This window comes from Etheostoma cragini, chromosome 11, assembly GCF_013103735.1.
Source record: "Etheostoma cragini isolate CJK2018 chromosome 11, CSU_Ecrag_1.0, whole genome shotgun sequence".
Classification (NCBI taxonomy): Eukaryota; Metazoa; Chordata; class Actinopteri; order Perciformes; family Percidae; genus Etheostoma; species Etheostoma cragini.
In genome coordinates this window covers 10,408,549-10,433,602 of record NC_048417.1, presented here as the reverse complement: position 1 = coordinate 10,433,602, position 25,054 = coordinate 10,408,549, and the positions used below count along the sequence as shown (strand labels likewise).

Here is a 25,054-nt window from a genome sequence, read left to right as displayed (position 1 = left end):
GTACCTTTATATTTAACGGTCAGATATGAGAGTTTTATGGATCGTCTCATAAAAGTCTTAGACAGGGAATATGCATATTTACAAAAATTGTTGAACTATTTCTTTAATGTACAGTATTGTATACAGAGTTGATCCATTGGTGTCCCTTTTAAATTTTAATAATGGGTCATTGTAGACCACTACATTATGAATCAAGATAGCACCATTGACTAAAACATCCTAACAGTAACACTATATATACGTATTCACATATTGTATTTCTTCCCTTTAAGAATGGGCAGATATGATATGACAAAACAAAACCGATCATTCCACTAAAGAAAAGGACTACTTTGTGACAGTAATGTGATAAACATTTCAAGTAATAGGATGCAGTCCAGTTTTCCCCAAAAGGGAGACGTCCAAGTAGATGAGCCGTAAACACTTCATGTAACAACCAGCTCACCCAGTCAAGAGAAGGCACAAAGGAAGGAGGAAGAACAGTCAACACTTCAGAGACATACGCAGAGACACAGAGGGGTCGTTGGTCCAGAATTCAAGAGCAGTGTTCTGAGTGTCATGATGAAGGAAGTGCAGTCTTGACAGGGAGCTTCACTTAACATAGAGACATGTTTTTGTTCAGCAGGAAAAAAGTGTGTCAGTATGCATGGTCCACCTTTTTGTAAACATCACACATATCAATATACAGTCTACACTACATTTCTAAATCCTGTGTTTTTGAAGGTTTTTGAAAGCTAATGAGTCTGTTTCCCATTATATTGCTTATATACTATATATATATTTATAGACACACACACACACACACACACACATATATATATACACACATATATTATTCAAACACATATGTATATATTCATATATATATATAAATATATATATTTATAAACACGTATATACAGTATATACACACCCACACAGTTGCTTTCAGAAAAAAATAGCAGTGAATAATGCTCCAAGTCCTTAGAATAGCTTTAAATTCCATGATATCAATGCATTGGGAACACTGCAGATTCAATTCCAAATCAAAACATGACCAAAATTGATCAATTTTGTGTTGTTTTGTAATATGTCTTTGTGTTGAACTAAATTCCACAATTCCTCTGCATTACTGGGTTTTGCCTCAGAAACAGCATTTTTGATGTCACCCAACAAGTGCTCTATGGGATTGAGGTCTACATAATTTTTGCACCACCATACTTTACTGTCTTCACAGTGTACTGTGACTTGAATTCAGTGCATGGGCGACGTCGGACAAACTGTCTGTGGCTCCTAAACCCAAAAAAGAATAATTTTGCGCCATTTCTCCTTTGGTCATTCAATGTGCCCTTTGGCCAATTTCAACCTATTCAGTAATTCTTTTTTTGTCACTGTTCCATTATCTTTTACTGTGACTGTTATTGCCACTCTCCATTTCAACCCCAACCAGCCCGTCAGACATCACCTACCAAGATCCTGGGTCTGTCCTAGGTTTCTTCCTAAAAGGGAGTTTTTCCTCGCCACTTTCGCACTGTTGCTTGCTCTGGAGGGAACTACTAGAACTGTTGGGTCCTTGTAAATTATTTGGTCTAGTGTGGTCTAGACCTACTCTATCTGTAAATTATCTTGAGATTACTCTTTGCATGAATTGATACTTTAAACAAAATTGAATTGAAATTGAATTGAATGTCTTTTTTTCTGCAATGGGACTTTGCGGGGCCTTCTAGCTGATAGCTTTGCTTCACATAGCCTTCTTCTGATCGTAACAGTACTCACAGGTAACTTTAAGTCTTCTTTGATTTTCCTGGAGCTGATCATTGGTTGAGGCTTTGCCATTTTGCTGAGTATTTCAGTGTGAAAAGCACTATAACCAGAATGCACAACATTTGCTTCCTTAAATATGGGCCATAATTGACACCTGATTCTTCACAGAATCAATCACCTCACTAATTGAACACAACACTGTTATTATTTTGAAAATGTCCCTTTCAATTACAGATTCAATTACACAGAATGAGCAGCATGCATGTCATGACTGTTGGGTCTGTTGGTTTTCTATGACTCTACAACACTTACTAGTAAATTTTTGCATGTAGAAATATCACTACCAAAAACTATGATTTATGAGGTTAGTGATGTTGGACTGCTATTATTTTGAACACAACTGTGTATATACTGTATATTGAGAGGTCCTATTAACTTCTTCTAATTTCATTATACATACTTCCACATTAAAGGATAATTTCATTTTTTTTTTTTTAATCTGGACCCTATTCATTTTTTTGTGTGTAAGTGACTGGTGGAAACAACTATCCTTAAAACTGGTTTATTATTAACCGTGAACACTATAACCGGCAGCCAAAGACCGGGCTGCAATGTAACTCTATGGGGCAATTGTGCATTGTTAATTTGGTCCACTAAAAGTCATTTGATAGCTCGGATTGTCATTCTAAACGTCTGACAACATTATGAAAAAGATCCCTACAGAGATAGGCCTTTTTAAAACCTCTTTAAGACCTTTCTGTTTAAACAGAAACAGCTCTGAGGTTGCAAGCGCTAAAGCAACCAGACGCCACAAAAAAATAACGGAGCCAACACATTTTCACACGTAAATCTGTAAACTATGTGTTTTTATTTTAACCAAAACTAGAGTTGTGATGGTTGGAAATGGTTGGAGACTTTTCCAACCATCACGTTGGAAAAGTTGTGATGCAACGTCTCAGTAGTTTTTTTAGTTTCTGTCAACTTTAAATGAAGTGTGTTTTACAATGCTAAAATTACTGTTTATTTAAATGTAGTCTGGTGGCTTTACCAAATGCAATTCTGTCGATGTTTTAATGTTTCAAAAAAGGATCTCACTCTTTAACAGACAGGTCGACCTCCTTAGAAATCCCTTCTAAAATGTTGTCAGACACTTTTGAGAACGTAAATACAAGCTGGCCAATTGACCTATTTACTTACACTGTAGCTTGTTTTGTTGCTGCTGACTGCAGCGATCTTGTCTAATTCTGGAACAATTTCAAAGATTGTTGTTCCCATCAGTTGCTTAAACATTAGAAAAAAGGCTCCAGGTTGAAAAAACGGTAGTACCCTTAAACTATGTTTGTATTTTCATCCCAACAACTGTTGATCAGCTGATATTTTTGACACAGATCTTGAGAGGACTCTTGAAATTAAGAACCTTCTACACAGTCTTTACATAATAATTAAAAAATACCTTGTTGTTCACAGGAGAGTTTCATGTGTGTGCAGAGGAGCTCTCTCTGCGGATATCCACAACACTACAGCACATATACAAACACATAAAAACATTAGATGTCATCTTTCTAGGTAAATTGGTTACATTTGTTTACTGCAGAAACAAGTAGCCACAACCTAACTCCGGTTTATATGGCATAAAGCATCTCTATATGGCACACAGAGCAGTGGTATACAGCCAGTTACAACTTAAAAACAACCACTTTACACACAGACACACTGCTACTGCCAGACTGCTGGCAGACGAAGGAATGTCTGTCTCCAAATGGTTTCTGTCTCATTGTATCAGCTCCAGGCCTGATTGGTGGAGATTTAAGAATGATAAATCTGTTTCCACACTGGCTTGGCATGGCTTGAACTCTACGTCGTCCTCCAGCTCTCAACTAACAAACTAATCCTTTTTTCAGCACAATCTTGACCAGACTCCTGTATCTCAAATTCACTTCCCCTTTTCCTTGTACCCTGGTTTGTTCGGTCCATGTGTTTATCTCATTGCAGAATAAAAGGAAAAACAAGAGAAGCACTCACGTTTGATGATGCCGTACAAAGTCTGCAAACTGCCGGTCCTTCGCGTAGAGCTCAATAATGCGTATCCTGTCTTGGATTTCCTACAGAAACACATGGCATCAGTCAGAGAGGGAAAATTACATCCGAGGCAGATAAACAGTAAACTGAACAGGATGTCAAAACGTGACATTTTAAACTCACCAATGACTTTTCTATTTAACGGCAAGGCACATCCGCCTGAAATTCTGTTCAAAAGTATGGATTTTTGTGTGTGAAACGAAAGGCACCCAGAGTACGTTGGTATCAGGCTGGTTCTAGTCTCGCATTGCCAGACCTTCCTCCACAGCGCTGCGGAGGAGGGTCTGGCAAGTCCACACAGCACTGTGATGAAAAAAAAAAGCTCTGCTCTGGTTTATTGGCATTTCTTTAAACCAATCACAATCGGCTTGGGTAGCTATAAGTGACGTACAGAGCAACGACGCCTCTGCAAAAATAGCCTTGAGAAGGAACTTGCTTTGGTGGACGTAAGTTTAAATGTTGTTTTGGTCGTGCAACAAAAACTCAGATTTGACAGATGGTCAAGCTAGCTGTCTCGATTTACCTTACAGAGATCTGAGGAGCAGTAACCATAGCCAAAGTTTAAAAATCCGAGACAAAGACAGCTCAAAGTAACGGACATCTGGTCTAAATGAGGGACATCCGTCAGAATTTCAAGCGGCACCAGAGCAATCCCGGAAGAGGAATGTCGTGTATATAAAATAGGCTGGTTCAAGTGTATCCAAACTAAAATATTTGTTTTTCTCCACCAAAAACTGGGCTTTTCCAAAATGGTTTTCAGAATGCACAAATGTTAAAATGCTGGCTTGTGTTTTTCGGAAATATATAATAAATGATTCTGAGATGAACCATTCTGCATGATGAGTACTTTTACTACTTTATATTTTTATGGTAATGCTTTTTACTTTTACTTAAGCAAAGTTTTGAATGCAGGGTTTTAACAGAGTATTTCTTCACTATGGTCACCTCACTTGTTTTCCTGTGATTACCTATTTTAAATGTCAGTTTACCCGATCAAACAGTACAGCTGTAATAACTAACCAGTATTTATGCTGCAGCAACTTAGCATGACTGCTGGACAAAATTTCACTAGATAGTAAACAACAGTATCATCATGGGGCTAAGACATCTCTTAAATACACACACACACACACACACACACACACACACATACACACCTCCTTGGTCAGTTCACTGTTCTCATAGATGTGTCGAATCTCCTCACTGCTGAAGTCAGTGGAGGCCTCAGCGCTGGCACTGCTGTACACGGGAGCTTCAGGATAGCGCCGGTAGTAGTGGCTGTAGCCTGTAGTGGCCTCACTCTCATACATGGGGTTGTACTTGGTCGCCCTCTCCAGAGACGGTATACTCTCTGCTCGCCTGCAGAGCAACACATAAAAAAATCTGTCACAATGTGGATGCACGATAATGAACAAAGCTACGAATCATCTGGGAAGCCAGAAAAGATAATTGAGCTGCGGTGAATAAAACTTTAGTGGTGATTAACCTTTATTAACCTTGGATAAGTCCTTTTAATTTTCAAGCTATCAGAAGGCCTATTGTATTAGGTTATAAAGGCTTTTTGGAAATATATTAGCACTATCCTTGATCAGTTAACTGGCTTAGGTTAACACAGTGTTTCTAATATCCACTGGCTGCTCTGGGAATCATGTAACACACACAGACAAGTATGCTCAATGGTGTTTTTTTGCCACCAACGTCTAGCTAGCTCTAACCTTAACCCTAAACATAACCATTGCCGCATTGCCTGGAAGGAGATGTTGAGGGCAAATAACACTGACACATAGATAGATTGTGAACAGATAGCCTACTTTGTGTATCATCTCCAAAAAAAAAAAAAGGAAGGATCAAAGCAGGACAGGAGGAAAGAAACACCCAGGCAAAGAGAGAGAGAGGGGTGGCCCTGCTGCTGTAAGCCTCGAGGAGTAAAGGGATGGTGCGTTGGATAATTTTGGCTATCTAACTGAGGATACAGTCATGGGATGTCTCAGCTTACTCTGTCCCCTCAGGAAAGTAACCAGGCTTCTTTAATCTTGAAAGGATTACAGGGAGGAGAGAAAACTTCAAACACACTAAATTGAAGTGTTTCTGTTCCCTATCCGACAGAAAAGTTTGGTTTGTTTGTTTATTTTCTAGAATAGACTTAACAGCTTTTGCTGATAAAAAAAAGATTCTGACTGGTTAATTCCACCATATACTGTTCATTTTACTAGGCAATGTGGTGTAGCCTATTAAATGTACTGTATATAGGATATATTCTGTATTATTATGTATATGAGAGTCAGGATCACATATTTACATTTATATATATATATTCTATTTCTGTTTGTTCCATAACTTAACATCTATTCAAACCCAGGGCTACATGTTTGTTTTGTTGGATACAACTTCATTTGGATGCATCTTTACATCCAACAGAAATATTCTTGGTCTGTTGCGCATTGTTTTTGTGCACAGATTGTAAATTCAGCTGGACATATTTGTTTTCTTTGGAAACATCTTAGATCTCCATTAAAAATTAAAACACAGTAGATCTGTAGGTTTAAACTAAGCTTGGCCACACAACATAAAGTAAGTAGGTTGTCCAGAGTTTAAGAAGTTAAAAGAAGGGATTTTCTTATGTGAGCACAATGAACTGTGTCACTCACTGATAACTAAACATGTAAATCTAAATCCAAAAACTATGAAGAGACAATGTGAGAATGGCATGGATTAAATGCTAGATCTAACTTGTGGATGGCTGATGAAAGGTTTGGCCATATGGAGTGCTTTTCCTCACCGTAGGGGGTCCTCTGACTCATCCTTGTCATACTGATCCCGTAATGTCCTGGCGAGGAAGAAAATTACACCGGAGGCCACCAGTAGGAATCCAGCTACAGAGGCAATTGCTATGCCAACCACCAGTGGCTCAGATACGTACTCCTCACAGTGCTCTCCTCTGTACCACCAGTTCTCCCCGACGCGACACCTGAGGTGACCAGCAAACATATGTCAGTTCTATTTTTGACTCTAAAAACAAAAGACTGATTCCAGAAGAAAGATTTACCCATCACTGTTGAATGATCAAAGAATGTAAAAATGAATGACTAAATCCTCAATTCCTGTATTTTGTTTTGACATAATTAATAAGACCAATTGTAATGTATGTATAATTATCTGTATGTGACATTAAATCATTAATGCCTTGTTTTGAAATAAAATAACCCTTCAAACGTTTGTTCCCTGTCTCCATGGATCAATAGTACTTTTGGTTGGACAGTGTGAAGTAAACAACAATCCAGCAGCATCTGGAGCTGCCTGCATGTTTTATGATGTGGTAGAGGGTGTGAAACATAGGTTGGCACTCATTTTGATACAAATCCTCCCATTTTTCTGTTCATAGTCATTCATTTTAAAGTGCACCACATACAACAGTTTCAACAGAGCCTGAGGACATTTCAGTCACAAATCTGAAGGATTGGCACTTCAATGACGTCATGTTATTACACACATTGACTCATGCAAATGTGTGTTTGGACACAGACACAGAAACACAGAAACACACACACACACACACACACACACAAACACACACACACACACACACACACACACACACACAAACACACACACACACACACACAAGAATTGTTTACAAGTAAGTCTTTGATTTTTTTTTAGGTAATAAAACAAATTAAACAATATAATGACCAATATTTCACCAAACAAAATGTTATAATGTGCATCCTGGAGCTAAAAAATGGATGACAGTTTTAAATAAATCTTAGTAAGTGCGCCTCCCCATATGGTACTCATTGTTTTCATTTACTTACAGTACATTTAGTGCCACAGGGCACAATTAAACTAACATAATACACTGCCAAGTGTTGACTCAAAATCTTGATTTGGCTAGACAATAAAAATGTTTGAAGATAGTTAATTGCTATTTGTAGCCAACTAAGATGTAGTTGGTTATGACATCATTATAATTATTTAGGCTAGTGCCCATTTTTACATCCTAAGAATGAGGAGGAAAATAAAAAATGTGCTTTGGAACAAATGTTTGGAATACACTTGATATTCATCCCCACACAATCAATATCCAGCCATCTAGAAGATAAGTATCAGGCCTACTGCATAAACTGTTGAAAAGCTGTTTCTGTGATGAAGCACGGGCCTTGTTAACCGGCAAACTCAGACACTCTTTCCCCACACACACACACACACACACGCATGCAGATCACTTCCCCTAATTCCCACCCACCTGCAGATGGCTCCCTTGCCAGGGATGATGTCACACTTGCCGTCATTAAGGCAAAAGTCAGACTGCAGCTCACAGATACTCTGACAGGGCAGGCTGTCCACACTAAAGTAGCCAGCATTACAGACACACTCCGCCTCCCCCGACCACTTGTTCACCTTACACTCTGCATACTCGTTACACGCCTGGAACTTACAGGGGTCGGCCTTGTCACCTGGAAATGGAAGTAACAGGAGTGTGACTTTTTATATATATATACATACACATATAGATAAACTGTAACAAGCAGCTCTCAGACATGATAGTGTCATCGCTCTTATATCCAACTTACTGCAAGAAAGCAATTGAGCCTACTTCCAAAATATTGAACTATTCTTTTAAATAACACTGAAAATAAAATGCAAAATTAACAAACTCCAAAAAGTAATAGCCTTTTAAAACACACAAGATTATCAATATTAAAAAAGAAAAAATGGACATACAGACACATGCATAGAACATTCTTCCTCCCTTTTTAATGTAGCCCTAATGTATGCTGGGATCCAGCATTGTGTGCTGGCTATGACTAAGACAGATTATGATAGTTCAGGCATGATCTTAACACAAGCCTTAATGACTGATATTACAAACGGACGATTACAAGCTGACTGATGTTCTCATAAACAGAAGCCTGGAGTTTGATACAACAAGGACATTTTTTTAAAAAGAGCACAGAAAACGACACGCTGGTTCTATGGTAGAACCACATTTTTAAAATAAAGTTTAGTGCAAAATAATTCCCACAATGTGTAAAAGCAGAGCTGCTTGTAGTTATCAGTAGGTCAAAGTGCAGTTAATGACATGTGTCAACTTGGCTGCTGTTCAGGGAAGCCCTGATTATCTCAACCCAGCTGTGCCATGACCATCACCTATTGAGATCAAAAAGTGTCAAGGATTCAACATAGATTCAACATCTGCTTTCCCAGGCCTTTTTACACAGCCCATTTTTCAATACTGTCTTAGAGAAGTATCACACCCATTATGAGAATAGTTCAACATTTTGGGAAAACTCTTTCTTGCTGAAAGTTAGATGAGAAAATTGAAGCCACTCTCAAGAATATATATGCACTTTCAATATGAAGCTGGACCCAGCCGATTACCACCTCTATGGATCACTAATTAACATTTTATATCTTCGTACATAAAAACATTGCTGTTTTACAGGGAGTTATGCGCGTGACTACTTCTTGAACCAGTACAGTAAATTCCTCTTGAACTTTACAGGTTCTGGCCAGTGGATATCAATGAGCTATGCTAGCTGATTTTTCCTGTTTCTAGTTGTTATGCTAAACTGAGATAACCGTCTGCTGGCTTCAGCTACATATTTACTACACAGACATGAGAGTGGCATTAATCCTCTAATCTAACTCACTGCAAGAAAGCAAAGAAGCATATTTTCTTCAATAAACATCTGATAAACAATTTAAATAACTGATGCTATCACAGTTATCTTGATCAAAGCACTCCTGAAAACACTACAGTGTATTTCAGTGAGAACCTACCTGACTCAACATCCAGTGAGTACTTATCAATTGCCAAGTTCATGGTCTGGTAGGCTGTGTTACAGAAGTCCTCCAGGATCAGATAGACAGTGTTGGTGACGGTTTGTGGCACAGGTTTGCCAAATTTCATCCGACTGTTTACCACAATGCTGCCATTCCTAAAGTTCAGGATCTCCAGGTTCTCAAAGTTACTCAGGTTGGACTGCAGGTAGGGCACGAGCTGGCAAAAGATTGAAAAATGTACAGTTTGATGTTACAACACAACAGTGGGACTAATGATAACCACAAGAAAAGTAAATGCGAGAGGTTTACCAGCTCTATGAAGCGTTGCTCCAAAGCTTTGTATTCTGGGGAACTTTTGTTAAAGAGATCATCTGAGAAGATCATGTTGGTCACCCTCAAGCTGAAGAACACCATCAGTGCTCGTCCCGGGTTCACAGGCATGGCGATATTGACTTGCTCTGTGCCGTGTGTCACACCAAACGGAAAGCTAGTGCTGCCCTCCTCTGTGTGGTTAATCAAACCATAACCATAATGGATCACATCATAGTCCTGATCTCCGATGGTGGCATCATTCAATCCTTCGTTAGCAGTCTGGATCTGGGGAGTAAATAAGAAGACTTTGTATTTCTAACTAGGGTACGTTTACTTTAGAGCTAAGATGCTCTTTCCGCAGATTTGAACAAAAAACCTTGTATCCTCATTTGAAAATGGAAAAATAGGCACTTTAGCTGCAGTATCATTCAAGTTTAGGTATCCTTACACAAAAAACTAAAAGTTTAAACATTACAAGGAAAAGCAAGACATGATTTCTTCAAATTCAAAAACAAGAAAATGTGTATTCCGTGATACTCTGTCACGTTTTTAATTCAATTATTTTGTTTTACCTCAACCAGTGATGGGATGATGATATCAGACTGAGCAACATCAGAGATACGGGTGAAAGGTGACTCCCGTTCTGGAGACAGGGCAGTCGGTTGGGCAGGTCTCATGTTGACCAGTAAGATCTCATCGTCTGTAATATCTCCTGTTGAGATCTCTGGAGCTACTGGGCCCTCTACCTCTACAGGTGGAGCTTGTCCCTCGCTCTCTGTTGCTTCCTCTATGCCACCTGCTTCAAGACCATTAATGTCTGTGTCTTCCACAGGCTGTTCGGGGTTAACTTCCTCATCTACAGATGGAACATCTGTGAACTCCTCTTCTGTGTCCTCCAAGTCTTTGCCAACAGGAAGCAGATCAGTTTCTCCTGTCTTCAGCTCTGATTCTTTACTTGCTAAATCTACAGCCACAGTAGGTGAGACTGGGGCAGGCGGGCCTTCTTTTTCTATAGTCTCAGATGCAATTGTGAAGAACTTGAGGCCCTCTTGAATCTCCGTCTTATTCACAATAACCTCATCCAGATGCTCTTCTTCCAGAGTTGAAGTAGTAGGTTCTTCTCCCACTGCCCCGACCTCAACTTCCTCTGTTTCAGCTTTAGAGGTGGCACCTGCATTTATGTTGACTTCTTCTGTTATCAGCCCATCTTCTGAGCCAAAAGACACTTCTTTTTCTTCTTCTGTGGATATAGATGGTTGGAGCAAGAGCTCCAGGTCTTCTGTGCCTAAACCAGAGGCCTCGACCTCCACCGGTGGTGCAGGCAGTGTGATGCCCTTTGGCAGCTCAGGTGAGGGAAGCTCAGCTGGGAGCTCCGCTGGTGTTTTTTTTTCCACAACAGGAGTCTGCACAGTGTTCCACAGTAGCAGACCCTCCTCCTCAATGACTAGAAAAGCAAAGACAAGAAAAAAACTCAACTCAATCTCCGCTAGTGTTTTTAAAGAAATCTTTTTCCAGAGCCCAGAGGCAAACCAGACAAAACATTTAATTAAAGATCGACATAGTGAGATTTGAGAGGTACAGAAAATCATCCATCCATTTCCTGAGAAGCAATTTCACTGCAAACATAAAGCAGTTGTAAGTGCAAGACTGCAAGTATCACAAAAAGGGAAAAAAAAATAACAGAAAAGGTAGAGGTACATAAGGGGATGCATTGCAGGATAAACACTCACCGTCAGCCTCAGGTGATCTAGTGGTCAGGACAAGAGCAGGAGACCCAACTGCACTCTCCTCCAGAACAACAACATAATGTTCTATGCTTGTCACTGTGTTGGTTTCAGAGGGCACAGGCAGGACATCATCTTTGTTGACATCCTTGGTGTCCTCTTCCGAGATCGGGACCTCTGGTAGCTCATCAACAGCATTAACCTGCATGACAAACAGGCTTTATTATCTAAACCTTTTGACACTCTCTAGAGTGTGAAATGCCACAGAAGTCTTGATTGGCCAAAAAATATATATATATTATTATTTTATCATTTAAAGAATAGTTTAATGACAGCCTAAAAAGCAGTTTTCCGGTCTACTTTGTCAGAAGTCTAGCCACACCCAGCAGTGATGTCACAGTGCACTGACAACACGACTAAATTAGTTTGAAGTTAGTTCTTTATATGTAAATTTTTTCAATGAGTGCCCACAGTAGAGAAAAATATCTATTAACAAGAAGAAGTGCACTCTGGTTAACTGATATTTTATCCACCATTTTGTAAGATCTGTGACCAAATAAATACTAATACCGTAAGCATCTTTTATCTACTCTCCTTACTGGAGCACTATCTGTAAGTACGCTTTTTCATTACTGCTGTTTTGGAATTGTTGATTAAGTAGAGGTTAGTTTTTCTATGATCCACTTACTAATAACCAAGCTAGCCTCTACAAGCTACTAGCTGTCGGTGGCTAATATTTTGCTAGTGCAACATTCTTAGTGACTGATGAATAACTGTTGGTCAATGTATTTCACTCTTCTTAGTTTTACTCTTGGGACTTTATATGTATGTTTACTTGCTTACTGACCATGTTGCACTTCCCATTTATGTTGATCTTCCACTTTGATATATCTTTTTATATCTCTTTGATAGTTTCTTATAGCTACTGTCTTTATAGTTTTTCAGTTGCTTCGTGTAAAAACCTTAAAGGCAATCTGCTATCCTAAAACATTATAGGAAGTGTATTTAGCTTGTTGCATACTGTAGCTTTGCACCAGATTTCCTTTGTTTATTTTATTTATTTATTTAAAAAAGATTTTTTTATAAATGTTTCATTGCATCTTCAATATTTAGCAAGAATTGTGACAGAGAGTCCATTATGGACATTTATTCTTTTACCTTATAACATAAATTACCATATTAAGAACTATAGGATGAGCAGTATGTGTTCTTAAGTATTTAAGCTTGGCTGAATACTGGTACCAATGCAATGGTACCTTAAAGGAGCCTGACTCTATGTCCATCCAAGACAGAGCCTTTCTAGAAGAAGAACAGAACATTGTAGTTCTCAACTGTGTTACTAAACAGTTCCAATAAAGATTTGGACATTTCAGCCCCACAGTATGAAATGAAAGATATTGCAGAGATAATCAGATTCAAGGACATTTCTTATTTTTATGTAAATTTCCTCAAGATATTTTGAAATAAATACATGACTTCAGGTAATTGTTCATAATACTGAATATACTTAATCATAGATATAGGTAAGAGCATCCACTTTTCTAAATATGAATGTACTGAGTTAATTATTTCTTCATTGTTTCTTGCTGCTATAGTTTCTCAATGAGGTGTTATTTTGATGCCCAAATTTGTAAAATTAGATGAGAGCTGAAAGTCAATAAGTACTGGCATTTACTTTATGTCCGGGGATACTACCAAACAGGCCGATTAGATCTAGTGCTCTAGTTTGTTTCAAGGATAAAATTACATCATGAGCAAAAGAGCTGTTCTATGATCTCTGTTGCCAACTGTAATCCCCTGTATTTGCCTACTAGATCTAAGTGCTATTACTAGTGGTCCAATAGCTAGTATGAACAAAAGTGGTGATAGAGGTGAACTTTGGGGGCAGCCTCTTATTACTTTGAGTTTATTAATGAATCATATACATGGACATTTAATTAACAAATGCATCATACCTTTTGATTCATGTATTGGCTGACCTGTACCAATTATTGTGGTAGCACACTTCAGGCTACGTACTTCTAATATCAACTCAAAGAACGTTTGAAAAAAACCAAATCCAAACCAGGGTACAGACGTGCTTCAGTGTCACAGTAGCTCTGCATTCTTGCCTGTGAATCAATTACTGATGGGAAGTTTGCCAACCTCTCCCAACTCATACAATAAGTCAACTTAATCCCTTGGCAAGCTGTGCTATAAAGTGAACCACCAGACACATTTAGTGAAACCCAAACTCTAATTACCATCAAAGCGCAAAGTCCACCACAAGACGACACAAATGAAGACAGAATTAAGATGGTATTACTTAACTCTTAACAAACTCATATGTGCTGTTTCTCCTCTTTACTCGCAGTGGTGGACTGTAGCTTTTGCCCCAGAATAGCAGTGGATTATTATAGCAAGAGCCAAACTAATCCTCAAAGCCTCACTTCATCCTTGCTGGTGAGCTCATCCCCTACCTGCACTGGTGTGGTTCTAAACAACATCATAAGCCAGTAACAGGTTATTGCAACATCAGTCATACTACAACCATCAAGCTTCGTTGAACAAAAGTGAGCTTTAGTGATTGATCTTTGTGGAGCTAAAACAGCTGGATAGCCCAGAGAGAGATTGTTGTCATGATAGGAGTGGAAGTAACTTGTTAACTCACCACGGCTCCGTCCGCAGCGTTGACAGACTCAGGGACCTCAGACACTTTGGAACCTGCAGGGGAAACAAATATTAATACAAACCGACACACAAAATTAAAATGTGCAAGATAGCTAAAATATCATGCCTGCAGGAGTCTGCAGAATCCCTTTTAATTGATACCATTTCAACACTGACAGCCTTCATTATGACAGCATTACCTTCAGAGTTAAATTTCCTCCAAATCAGTGCTCAATCAGCAAATGTGGGGCCAAGGCTATTACTAAATCACCACCAAAACAGTAAAAACAAAGCCAAGCTGTGCCTTTAAGTTCCGCAGCCACATCTGTCAGCCATATGAGTATGTTTAGGCATCATGTCACATGTCCAAGCCTATAATTAACGTAAGCATCAGATGGCACGCATCTCCAGGGGAGCTCACTAACACAGTAAACTAATGACACCCATTGTCTCCAAAACATGAGCAGGGAAAACCATACAGGATACAAAGAGGCTATAGACATTAGCACATCATTCACTTTCTTCACATTTCTGAGGAAGGATCCTAGTCAGAAGTAGGAAGTAGCAAACCTGCTTACTGACTGGCCAAATTTAACAGATGCATTGCTTTATATCTCCTCTTCGTGAACATTTAAGTCTGTGTTTTACACACTTCTGCTGCATCAATTTCTTTTTCCTTTTTGTTGATATACTGTCCTTCATGAGTCTGGTAAAGTACTGTAACTGTAAGATCCATTAAGTGTAAATCCAAAATAAAGGACTAAACTAAAGCAAAAGAAACCTAAGGACTCAGATTTCAAAAATCTTGTTTTGCTCAACTCTCTTTTGCAGTCCACTTAATGACAGGGATTTAGGTGTCGCACTGCATAAATACAGTTTCTATAACTGATGACTCTGTTTTTTGTTCATTAAAAATGGCCCACTTTTGAGCTGAAAGTTCTTATACATATGTCTCTGTCCTCTTTAAAAGAAAGAACAGACAAATAAGAAACAGATGAGACTATTAAAACCCTGGAATGTTTTCTCAAGTGGTGTAGCGTATGTTGTAATATCAGTGCTGGGTCTAATGTGTCTCTATTTGAAATGACGTTTGGAGGTGTGCCCTGCACTGCATGCACTACCGCTGCCAATGTGTTCCCAGCGACTTCACTGCCATGTCAATTAAATAAGCTATAATGGTGGCATGTGTGTGTTCTGTTACAGTGCAGGGAATATAAGCTATCGTGCAATGGCCATCGTCTCACCATTCTCTAGCTCGTTGTTATGCAGGGTGACAGTGATGACGTTTTTGACCTCGTTGATGGTGTAGACCACCGTAGGGAGCTCCATGACCTCACGGTATGAATTCTCCACCCGGTTTGACTGCAAGGTCAGGTAGTCCAGTTGCTCAGTGCTCACGCCTGCTCCATCCACCACCACTGTGACAGCAAAGTCCACCACCACACAATCCAGCCTGAAGACAGCAATATGTAGTAGTTACATCCAGCCCACATACTGAATAGGGCTAGGCAATATTTCAATATTATCGTATATTTAGTGCCTCTTTATTAGGTACACTGTATAGCATCCAGTGCAATGCAATACAACAAATCTTACACACATTCTACATTTAGGAAGATTCTAATGTTTATTTCTTGTTGACACTGTTAGAGAGGGGTTAATTCCACTATATGTTAGGGTTGTTAGGGTTGATTTTCTACTGGACTGCATTATACGCAAATGTGTTTATAATTACTTTTGTAAATAGAAGGGGCAAACCATGAATAACAATATAATATAATGCAGTCCAGTTACACCACTGCAAATAATAAACAATAAACATATAGTTAAATTAACAAAAGCGGAACATTATTATCTTTGTAGTTTGGTAGAATTTATGGAAGAGCTGTTTCGATTTTACAAGTATACGTAAACAAAGTGGCCACTGAGTGTAATGATATCGTGTTATTGGTTTACAAATTCTGCTGCCCAAATTAACAATCTCAAGCAAATTGTATCCAAATTAAATATGGTTATCAAGGTTTTGTTATATGTGGGAACAGTTTTCTTTGATGTAAAGCAATTAAACAGTGGAATGCATTAAAGCATCATTATTTCATCATTTACATTATTTTGCTGATATTTTGCATACACTGGATATCAAGATTTACTGTAGGTACATAATTGTGAAAACACATAAGCATTAAATAAGTTCAAAAGATACGTCTTATCTTTCCCGAAAGCTACTAGGGGCCTTGCAGTGAGATTGTTTTGTCTGTGTCCAAGGTAAAGAGTAAACTTTTAATGTCAATTCTTACTAATATTGTGGTATTCAAGCATATTACCCTGCTCTAATTTGTTTTTATCACATCAGCATTGATTACTCTTTTTCTATCTGTGTCTTCTGCTTGTGGCCACTGTGCAGAAGAGGAATAAAAGATTTGAGTGCCTTGCCCACCTAATATAATAATAATAATTATATATATTATAATAATTCATTTTTCTAATCCAAAAGTGGTGAGAAAATCAATAAACCTAAAATGTACCTAAACACTACTTAACATTTCTATTATAGAAACCTTTACAATAGAAAAGTATAAAATATTGTCTAAGCGGATGAAAATCACTCAGGCATTAGTGTGACTCAATGTCAAACCTGTTAAAGAGTTGTTAAGCGATCACAGATGACTGATGACTTGAGTGATTTACTCTTGCTTGGAATGCAGGAGCTCGACTGTATGGGCCCCAAAACAGTCGAGTCAGCAGAATGATCAATATCATGATAATAAACATGGAAACCGCACAAGAGAGTCCAGACCCTGGAAAAATCCAATATATCATCCTTCATTTGACTGCTGGGAGTCCTCCACTCTGACCTACTTTGTTGGGTTTCTGGCGGACAGCTTAGCACGTGTCGGCCCGTACTCGGCCGCATGTAGAAGGAGATCCAATTTTTTCCCTCTTTAGCTTCACACATACACAGAGGCAGTCAGACAGAACTCTGCTCCTGCTGCACCCTGTGATCTGCAGTTAGCAACAACATGCAGGATTAACACTGTGGGAAGGTTTAATTATTTTTCTTCAGTTTACATATGTTTGCACAATAATGGTCATTTAGTTGACCATAAAGTATGGTTAACAACAAAAAGAGCAGTACATTAAAATCTCTTTTATTTTAACTGTAGAATACAGGGGTGGATTGTAACTAAGCGCTGTACTTAATTGTAAAATATGACAAATTGTTAAGGTTAAACTGCCCAGTGTAAATTCCTTTTACTGTCCGCTTTGACAATCATGACACATTATGCAAACCATGAAGTGCTATGTAAAGACCCCCTGTCCAAAATCTATAATACAACATGTTTGCTATGGATACTGTGGATGTTGTGATGCCTGGCCATGATGTTGCTGTTCTGTTGTTTTTGACAAAAAAAGGGCCAAAACAAAAAAGCCCATAACACATAAAGTTGGTCAAAATGGCTCCACCTTGACCAGCTACAACATTGAAAGGCTATAAAGGAGAACAGAACCAGGTTTGCTGATTCCCTGTTTCTAGTCTTTATGCTAAACTAAGATAACCGGCTGCAGCCTTACATTCACTGTACAAAGGTGAGAAGGGTATTTCCCAAAATGTCCAACTTTTATTTCAAGATTTTTACTTGTTATAGAGTATTTTTACACTGAATTGCTACTTATACTCAAGTCAAGGATCTGAATACTTTTTCCACTACTGGTAGTACAATAGCAAGAAAAACATTCACACCCACCAACTTAATGATTACGTTCACTCCACTGAGACACACACACACCTTTCACTCCAATCCTCTTCTTTTACATCCGTCTACTAGAGGCTGATTGGTGAATTCGTAAAGCCCTGATAATCTTCTCTATAGAAGAGCACCTGCTCACTTGGATGGACCCATCCTGATCCCAGTTAACATGTGAGTGACCACACTAAGCGCATTAACACAGACAACTGACAGACCTTAACACATGCCTACGGTCAGAGGTAAATACAGTGGGAGATGAAAGTGACGCCAAACACACTAGATCACAGATCTAGCTAGCTAGCAAATGGTTGATAGGGATCTGTGGGCTTAAATAGAAGAATATTTAAGGTCAAACTACCACAGGCACTGATGACTCACCCCTTGGTGTCTTTCTGGGGCCTACAGAAAATAAGGAGAGAGAAATGCAGTTAATGTTACAAGTTGAAGTAATTTTGGTCATACTGTGAGGACAGTTCTTTTGTTCAGAGGATTAAACTATAGCAGAGAGACTGACCTGAAGTCCAGCACAGACACGCTCTTAAATCCAGGAAGCCCCTCCAGAGCGTCCTCTATCTGCAAGCACAGAAATGATCCAAGCCTCATAAACAACCCCCCGGAGGTTTCTTATTTTGATAGGGGGTTACAATGAACTTGCTTAGCAAAATAAATCAGATTCATTGTTCCAAAAGGGCTTAATCTGTTCAGAGCAGCTAAAAGGTCTGGAGTCTGTGTGGTGTGGTCCAGAAAATTATCCACGGGAGACTACTGCACTGTGGTCCACTTTTTTTATTGGTCTATAAGGCCTAAGAAAAAAACATTCCATATATACACTGACCTAGTTTATTTAATCTGACAGAGAAAGAGGACACAAAAAAAGGTCTCCTGGGCCTTTTGTCTCCTGGCTTTTCCTTAAATACCTCCTCTACATTCATGTACTACCCTATCCTCTGCTCCACTCACACTTATAATCTGTTCAAGGCACATGAGAATGTGTTTTCGCAGTGTGTGGGATTTTATGTGTTTAGCAGGTCTCCACCAAGGAAAAATACAGGTCAGGGAAAAGCACCAACAAATTTATAGAACTCTCTAAGTTCCTGAAAATCCACTGCTGTTGCTTCAAAAGGTAGAGTACCTGTTTAGATGTGCTCATATGCAAAGCTTTATCATTTCCCAAGACAAGTCATAACACTGTATTGTGGTTTGGGTTTAACCACTGCTGTTGTTAAAGTGTGGATTATTCAAACTAACAATGCATCCATCAGACCATAAACCAGGTGATATTACGAGTCCAGTCTGGAGCCAAGATCCAGTAGCACTAAGGGGAGTCATAAAGAGAGACAGACAGAAGGATGTGGAGCCAGAGACAAACCTTTTCAACAAGCTGTCTGCTGAGTGTTTGGTGCTGAAGGCTGGCTGGATCGTTGAGGTTTTCGTTGAACCTCATTCCTGTCAAGAGGATGCTCAGCTCCACCACCTGCTCCAGCAGAGCGGGGGTGGGACGCTGCATGGCAATGTCATTGTCCAGCTGTATCATGAGAAAGAGATACAGTAATATACAAATTAAGTATGCACATTAGTAAAACATTATGAATCAGTAAACAATCTGTTTGTACACTCACCGGACTCTCCTCCACCTCTGGGACAAGAGTGGCTGCCTCCTCCACCTCTCCTTTTGCTTTGTCTTCTGGGTGGTTGAGTTTGTGTGTGCAAAAAAAAGGGACTGTTGGTTTATTTCAAGTAAATGTGAGGTTAATCTTTAAGTGGGTGATGTGATTCCTGATGGCTGTATGGATTAGACAACCCTAAGCCCGAATACTCAAAATCTTAGGCCTACTAGCCAAGCTCACTCACTAAACACACACCGGAAGAGTCACTAACTTGCATAGAAAGCTAGAAATATTGTAGCAATATGAACTTGAAAACACACAATAATAGTCTGAAACTAAAACAATATTGCTTGTGAACAGATGCAGATATGTCAGGATGTTTATTTTTAACAGTAGAGACACCATGATGCACCACAGCTTGCAGTGACACTGACCTAACTCAGGAGCTTCAATAGCTTTCGGGGCTGTTGGTGTTGGTGAGCTGTAAACAGTAGAAGATTGTAGAACATTGCGGAAATCATTATACATAATAGACATAAGCATAAAAACGCACACTGCCATATAACAATTGACATATAATGCCATCTGTATATGTGCTTTCCCTCTTTCTTAGTTTTAAAGATAACATTGACATTATTTAGTCTTTTTTTAATAGCAGGAAACAAATCAAACACAAACGAACATGTGTAGTAACTGACGAGTGGAAATATGAACAGGTAAGGTTGAAGAGCCTTGATAACCTTACCTGCAGATTTGTTGCCAGGACCTGGTGGGCTCACTTCAGATAGTGGGAAGAAAAGACGCATTTACAAAACACAGACTTAATGATGAGATCAATATATGCATGATTAAAAAAGGGGAGTTAGAAAAGATGTTTCTTTTACCTTTTTAAACCTGGCAGTGACATTCTCTAGAAATAGACACAAAGCAGAGACATTATTACATTAGGCACTGCTCACACCAACATTTTTATTAAAACATTAGTTTTCCACTAACCTTTTTAACCAGTGCTTGATGCTCCTCTGATTGGCTAAAGTAGCTGCCAATATATTGTGCTGTGACTGTGCCCTCCTGGCATTGGCTCATCCAGCTTTGGTACTCTTCTTGCTCTGGGAGGCGGTCCCAAAATATCTTGAAAGCCTCCCATATGGTCTCCTGGCACACTAAACAGACCAGAGAAAGACACTTGAAACACAAGCTTGCAGAACTTGTTCCATAGTTATGTTTTTTAAATTATTTTGGTTAGGCTGACACTTCTTCTTCTCCGCAACAAAGAGCACTCTGTTTGCTCATTAGGAGGGGAATACAATCATCATTAATGCATAAAAAAAAAAATGTAGATCTTTATATTATAAGCAGGAAGTAATTGTACTTAAGTATTAAAGCAAAGCTAAAACTTAAAATATGAAAAATAAGTTAGTACTTAGTATAAAGAAAAATGAGCCACACAAGGGTATTTATATATTCTCTTATTGGTTAATTATTACGTCCATTTTTGGTCGAGTTAGAACTAACGTGAAGTATTGTATAAAACAATATTTCAATGCACCAGATTTTATGTTTTAAAAGTTTTGTATGTAAATAATACAAAGCAACACAAAGTAACTAAATATGTGGAATATATGTGTATGTGGACATGCACATGTACTGTATGTGGTGGAGTAAAAAATACATTTCTCCCTGAAATGTAGTTAAGTAGAAGTATAAAGTAGTATATAGTGGGAATACTTAAGAATGAGTACCTCACAATTGTACTACAGTACAGTACTTAAGTAAAAGTATTTAATTATATTTCACCCCTGGTATCCAGCCATGCACACTGCTTTGGTTTGATGTGTCCAGAGTTTGAGACATCCACCTCTGAAGTTTCTGCTGCTATACCAGAACTGTTTCATTACAAACAGTATTTGCTTTTATATATATACATGTACACACACACACACACACTTTTGTGATTCCAGAAGGAGCTATGCAGAATTTGATATTTTGATAAATTGATTCCAGTGTTGGGAAGTTTGGGGTCCCCTGCTGGAGCTGCTGCCCCCGCGACCCGATACCGGATAAGCGGTCGAAGATGGATGGATGGATGATTCCAGTGATGTCCCTCAAGGGCGCATCGGTTGGGGCATAAAACTGACGCTGTGAAATGACCAAAGTCTGTTTGAATGTAAATCTCGTAAGGCTTAATTCCAACTTGTGTCCCAAATATTGTCTACCCACATTCTTCTGCTTGACCCAGGTGGATCTCTTGTTGTAAACATAGCAAAGATTAACAATTTTAATTACTTGGGGATGGGCAGTAGGGACAAACGCTCACAAAATGCCAAAAGTTAGCTGTTGTTGCTGACAACACTTCCTGCCATTTGTTGTTTCCTCAGCCTTTATCCAACCCAATGACAACAATGTAAATATCCATCAGCATACAGTGATCTGTTCTGAATCTACAGTTGTGTTCAGTAATAGCAGTCCAACCTCACTAACATCCTAAATCTTTGAGTTTGTGAAACGCCCAAATGAATTCAATTTATCATTAGAATGAATCATATTTGTAAGAAGTGATATTTCTACATGGCAAATAATTTACTAGTAAGTCTTCAGTCACAGAAAACCAACAGACCCAACAGTCATGACATGCATGCTGCTCATTCTGTGTAACTCAATCTGTAAATGAAAGGGGCATGTTTAAAATAATATCAGTGTTGCGTTCAATTAATGAGGTGATTGATTCAGTGATGAAACAGGTTTCAATTATGGCCCATATTTAAAGAAGGAAGGAAGTAAATGTTGTGCATGCTGGTTATAGTGCATTTAACACTGAAAAACACAGCAAAATGGGTCGTTCCAGACATTGCTCTAAGGAACAGCAGACTTTGATTAAATAGTTGAGTGAGAGGGGAAAACATGTAAAGAAGTGCAGAAACGTATATGCTGTTCAGCCAAAATGATTTCAAATGCCTTGAAATGGCATCCAAAGCCTGAACGATGTGGGTAAAAGGTCAACTACCATTGGAATGGATTGAAGAACAGCCAAAATGGCAAAGCTTCAACCAATGATCAGCTCCAGGAAAATCTAAGAAGACTTAAAGTTGCCTGTAAGTACTGTTACGATCAGAAGAAGGCTATGTGAAGCAAAGCTATCAGCTAGAAGAACCCGCAAAGTGCCATTGCAGAAAAAGAGTTGCTGAAATGTGTCAAAGGACACACTGACTGACCAAAGGAGAAATGGTGCAAAATCCGACGTCCCCCATGCACTGAATTCAAGCCACAGCATACTGTGAAGACAGTAAAGCATGGTGGTGCAAAAATCATGTTATGGGGATATTTCTCATATGGTGTTGGGCCTGTTTATTGCATACCAGAGATCATGGATCAGTTTCAATACATCAAAATACTTAAAGAGGTCATGTTGTCTTATCCTGAAGAGGATATGTCTTTTGAAATTGGTCTTTCAACAAAACAGTGACCCAAAACACACAGTAAGTGAGCAAAGTCTTGGTTCCAGATGAACAAGATGCTATGGAGTGGCCAGCCCAATCTCCGGACCTCAATACCATAGAACACTTGTGGGGTGACATCACAAATACTGTTTCTGAGGCAGAACCCAGTAATGCAGAGAAATTGTGGAATGTAGTTCAATCGCCCTGGGATGGAACACCTGTTCACAGGTGCCAGAAGTTGGTTGGACTCCGTGCAACACAGATGTGAAGCAGTTTTCAGAAATAATGGTTATGCAACTAAATATTAGTGCAGTGATTTAAAGTAAAGCAAACCCTTGAGACATTTTGCAGTTCATACAGTAAACGTTTGAGTTTGTAAAGAAAAATGCAAGTACTACCATTTCTACTAACAGCCTAATATTCATTTTTTCTTCACTTTCTGTGAAGGTATAACACAAACTTGATAAATTTTGGTCTTGGTTTGATTTGGAATTGAATGTTGAGTGTTCCCAATGCGTTGATATTATTGAATTAAAAGCTATTCTAAGGATTTTGAGCATATTCACATATTTTTAAAACACACTGCTGTTATTCTGAACACAACTGTACATCTTACCTCTGAGATAAAAGTAGTTTAGGTGGTTTGCAACTACTTGCTGGGCAGTGTCTTGCGCACAGAGTTTGACTCCACTTTGGAAAAGGATGTTCCGTTTCCGTCGAGAGTTAACTGCGTGGCCTTCATCAGATACCTTGACATCAGATACACGAATGACCCGCGGAAACACCAAAGGCTGCTGAGTATATGGCAAGCTCAGGTAACCCATAGAGGAACCCTCCAGTGTTGCATCTGGGGTAAAAAAAAACACATTTAAGATTTAATGTTTGACTCTTCTTTGGTTCAGTAGTATGCAAAAAGATTTAAAGTTAAGTATAATACATACCTGCCCTTATGTTAAAAAATATGACCACAAAACTAAATACAACACAGTAGAAAACACATCTCCGAGATACGAGGCTCATGTTAAATCCGTGATTGTGTTTAAATCCGTGGACTTGGAAAAGGATCAAGTAAATATGTGTTTCCTCTCAACAGCTTCTTACAAGTTTGCATAGTTCAGAAGTCTCCAGACGCGGAAAAAGTAACAGAAGCCCGTACAGAAATCATTTAGCAACTCTGTGACATGCTGGTTTTCTGCTTTCCTCCTTAGCTGAAGGAAGGTGTGTCCCACGGTGTTGAGAGGACAGCTTCTGGCTCAGGTAGATTAGCAGATGGCTCTTGGAGAGAGGGGGATTTTTTAATGCTCTCTAATCCCGTTTACTCTAAGCCTTTTAGAAGAGCTCGCCAAGAAGTTACTGGAGCAAAACCGGGAAGAGAGGGTGCTTACTGTGGAAGATATGTGGAGGAGGTAACAAAGGCCACAGAATCAACAGCAAGCAGATAGATGCACTAAATCTTGCGGATATCATACTTTACTGATTGTTGCAAGGAGATGAATTGGGATTTTATTGTTCTGAAATCAGCAGAAAAAATTAAAACAGCTTAATCCCAGTCCCCCAGATGAAGGACAGTCCCCTGAACTGCTACCCAATAAAGCAAATTACATTAAACACATCCAGCCTTTGGCGATCATAAATGCAGACATGCGTCTGCTGCTCTACATAAAAGAAGCAAAGGATCGTATGACAGAAGAAATCGAAGATCTGACTAGTTAATTGAATCATCTCAGATCTAATGTAGAAAGAAGTTCCTTACAAATAATTGAGTTTTTTTTAGAAATCCCCCCACCTCACCCACAAATCCAGTGTTTTGTGTCAGGTTGGTCTAGCAGCTGAGGTGTTGAGCTAAAGAGCAGCAACTGAAATCATTTTAGTATGTATGTACAGTATCGGCTTATTCTGGAGTTGACCTTTAACCCCAAACTGTACATCTTAGGGGGTTAATCCCGTTTTAAAAAGGGAAATCAACCTCT

At 38.9% G+C, this 25,054-nt stretch overlaps 1 protein-coding gene across 2 annotated transcripts; it reads right to left on the bottom strand.

Annotated features, from left to right (window-relative positions):
- Positions 1-219: 219 nt before the first annotated feature.
- Positions 220-24,335, bottom strand: impg2a (interphotoreceptor matrix proteoglycan 2a). 2 transcript variants are annotated; one of them, XM_034886086.1, is made up of 22 exons: positions 24,026-24,335; positions 23,701-23,931; positions 20,644-20,810; positions 20,532-20,557; positions 20,393-20,425; positions 20,082-20,128; positions 19,660-19,724; positions 19,410-19,565; positions 18,555-18,613; positions 18,419-18,439; positions 15,536-15,744; positions 14,293-14,345; positions 11,649-11,844; positions 10,491-11,362; positions 9,916-10,203; positions 9,604-9,823; positions 8,066-8,276; positions 6,602-6,790; positions 4,980-5,181; positions 3,766-3,845; positions 3,197-3,260; positions 220-614 (listed from the first exon to the last, which is right to left on the bottom strand). In XM_034886086.1, the coding sequence occupies exons 1-21, from the start codon at positions 24,102-24,104 to the stop codon at positions 3,218-3,220; spliced, it is 3,447 nt and encodes a 1,148-aa protein (XP_034741977.1). In that variant the 5' UTR covers positions 24,105-24,335; the 3' UTR covers positions 220-614; positions 3,197-3,217. The 2 variants fall into 2 exon arrangements, with proteins under 2 accessions (XP_034741977.1, XP_034741978.1); XM_034886087.1 differs by having other exon boundaries at positions 19,660-19,721.
- Between the last annotated feature and the right edge of the window lie 719 nt (positions 24,336-25,054).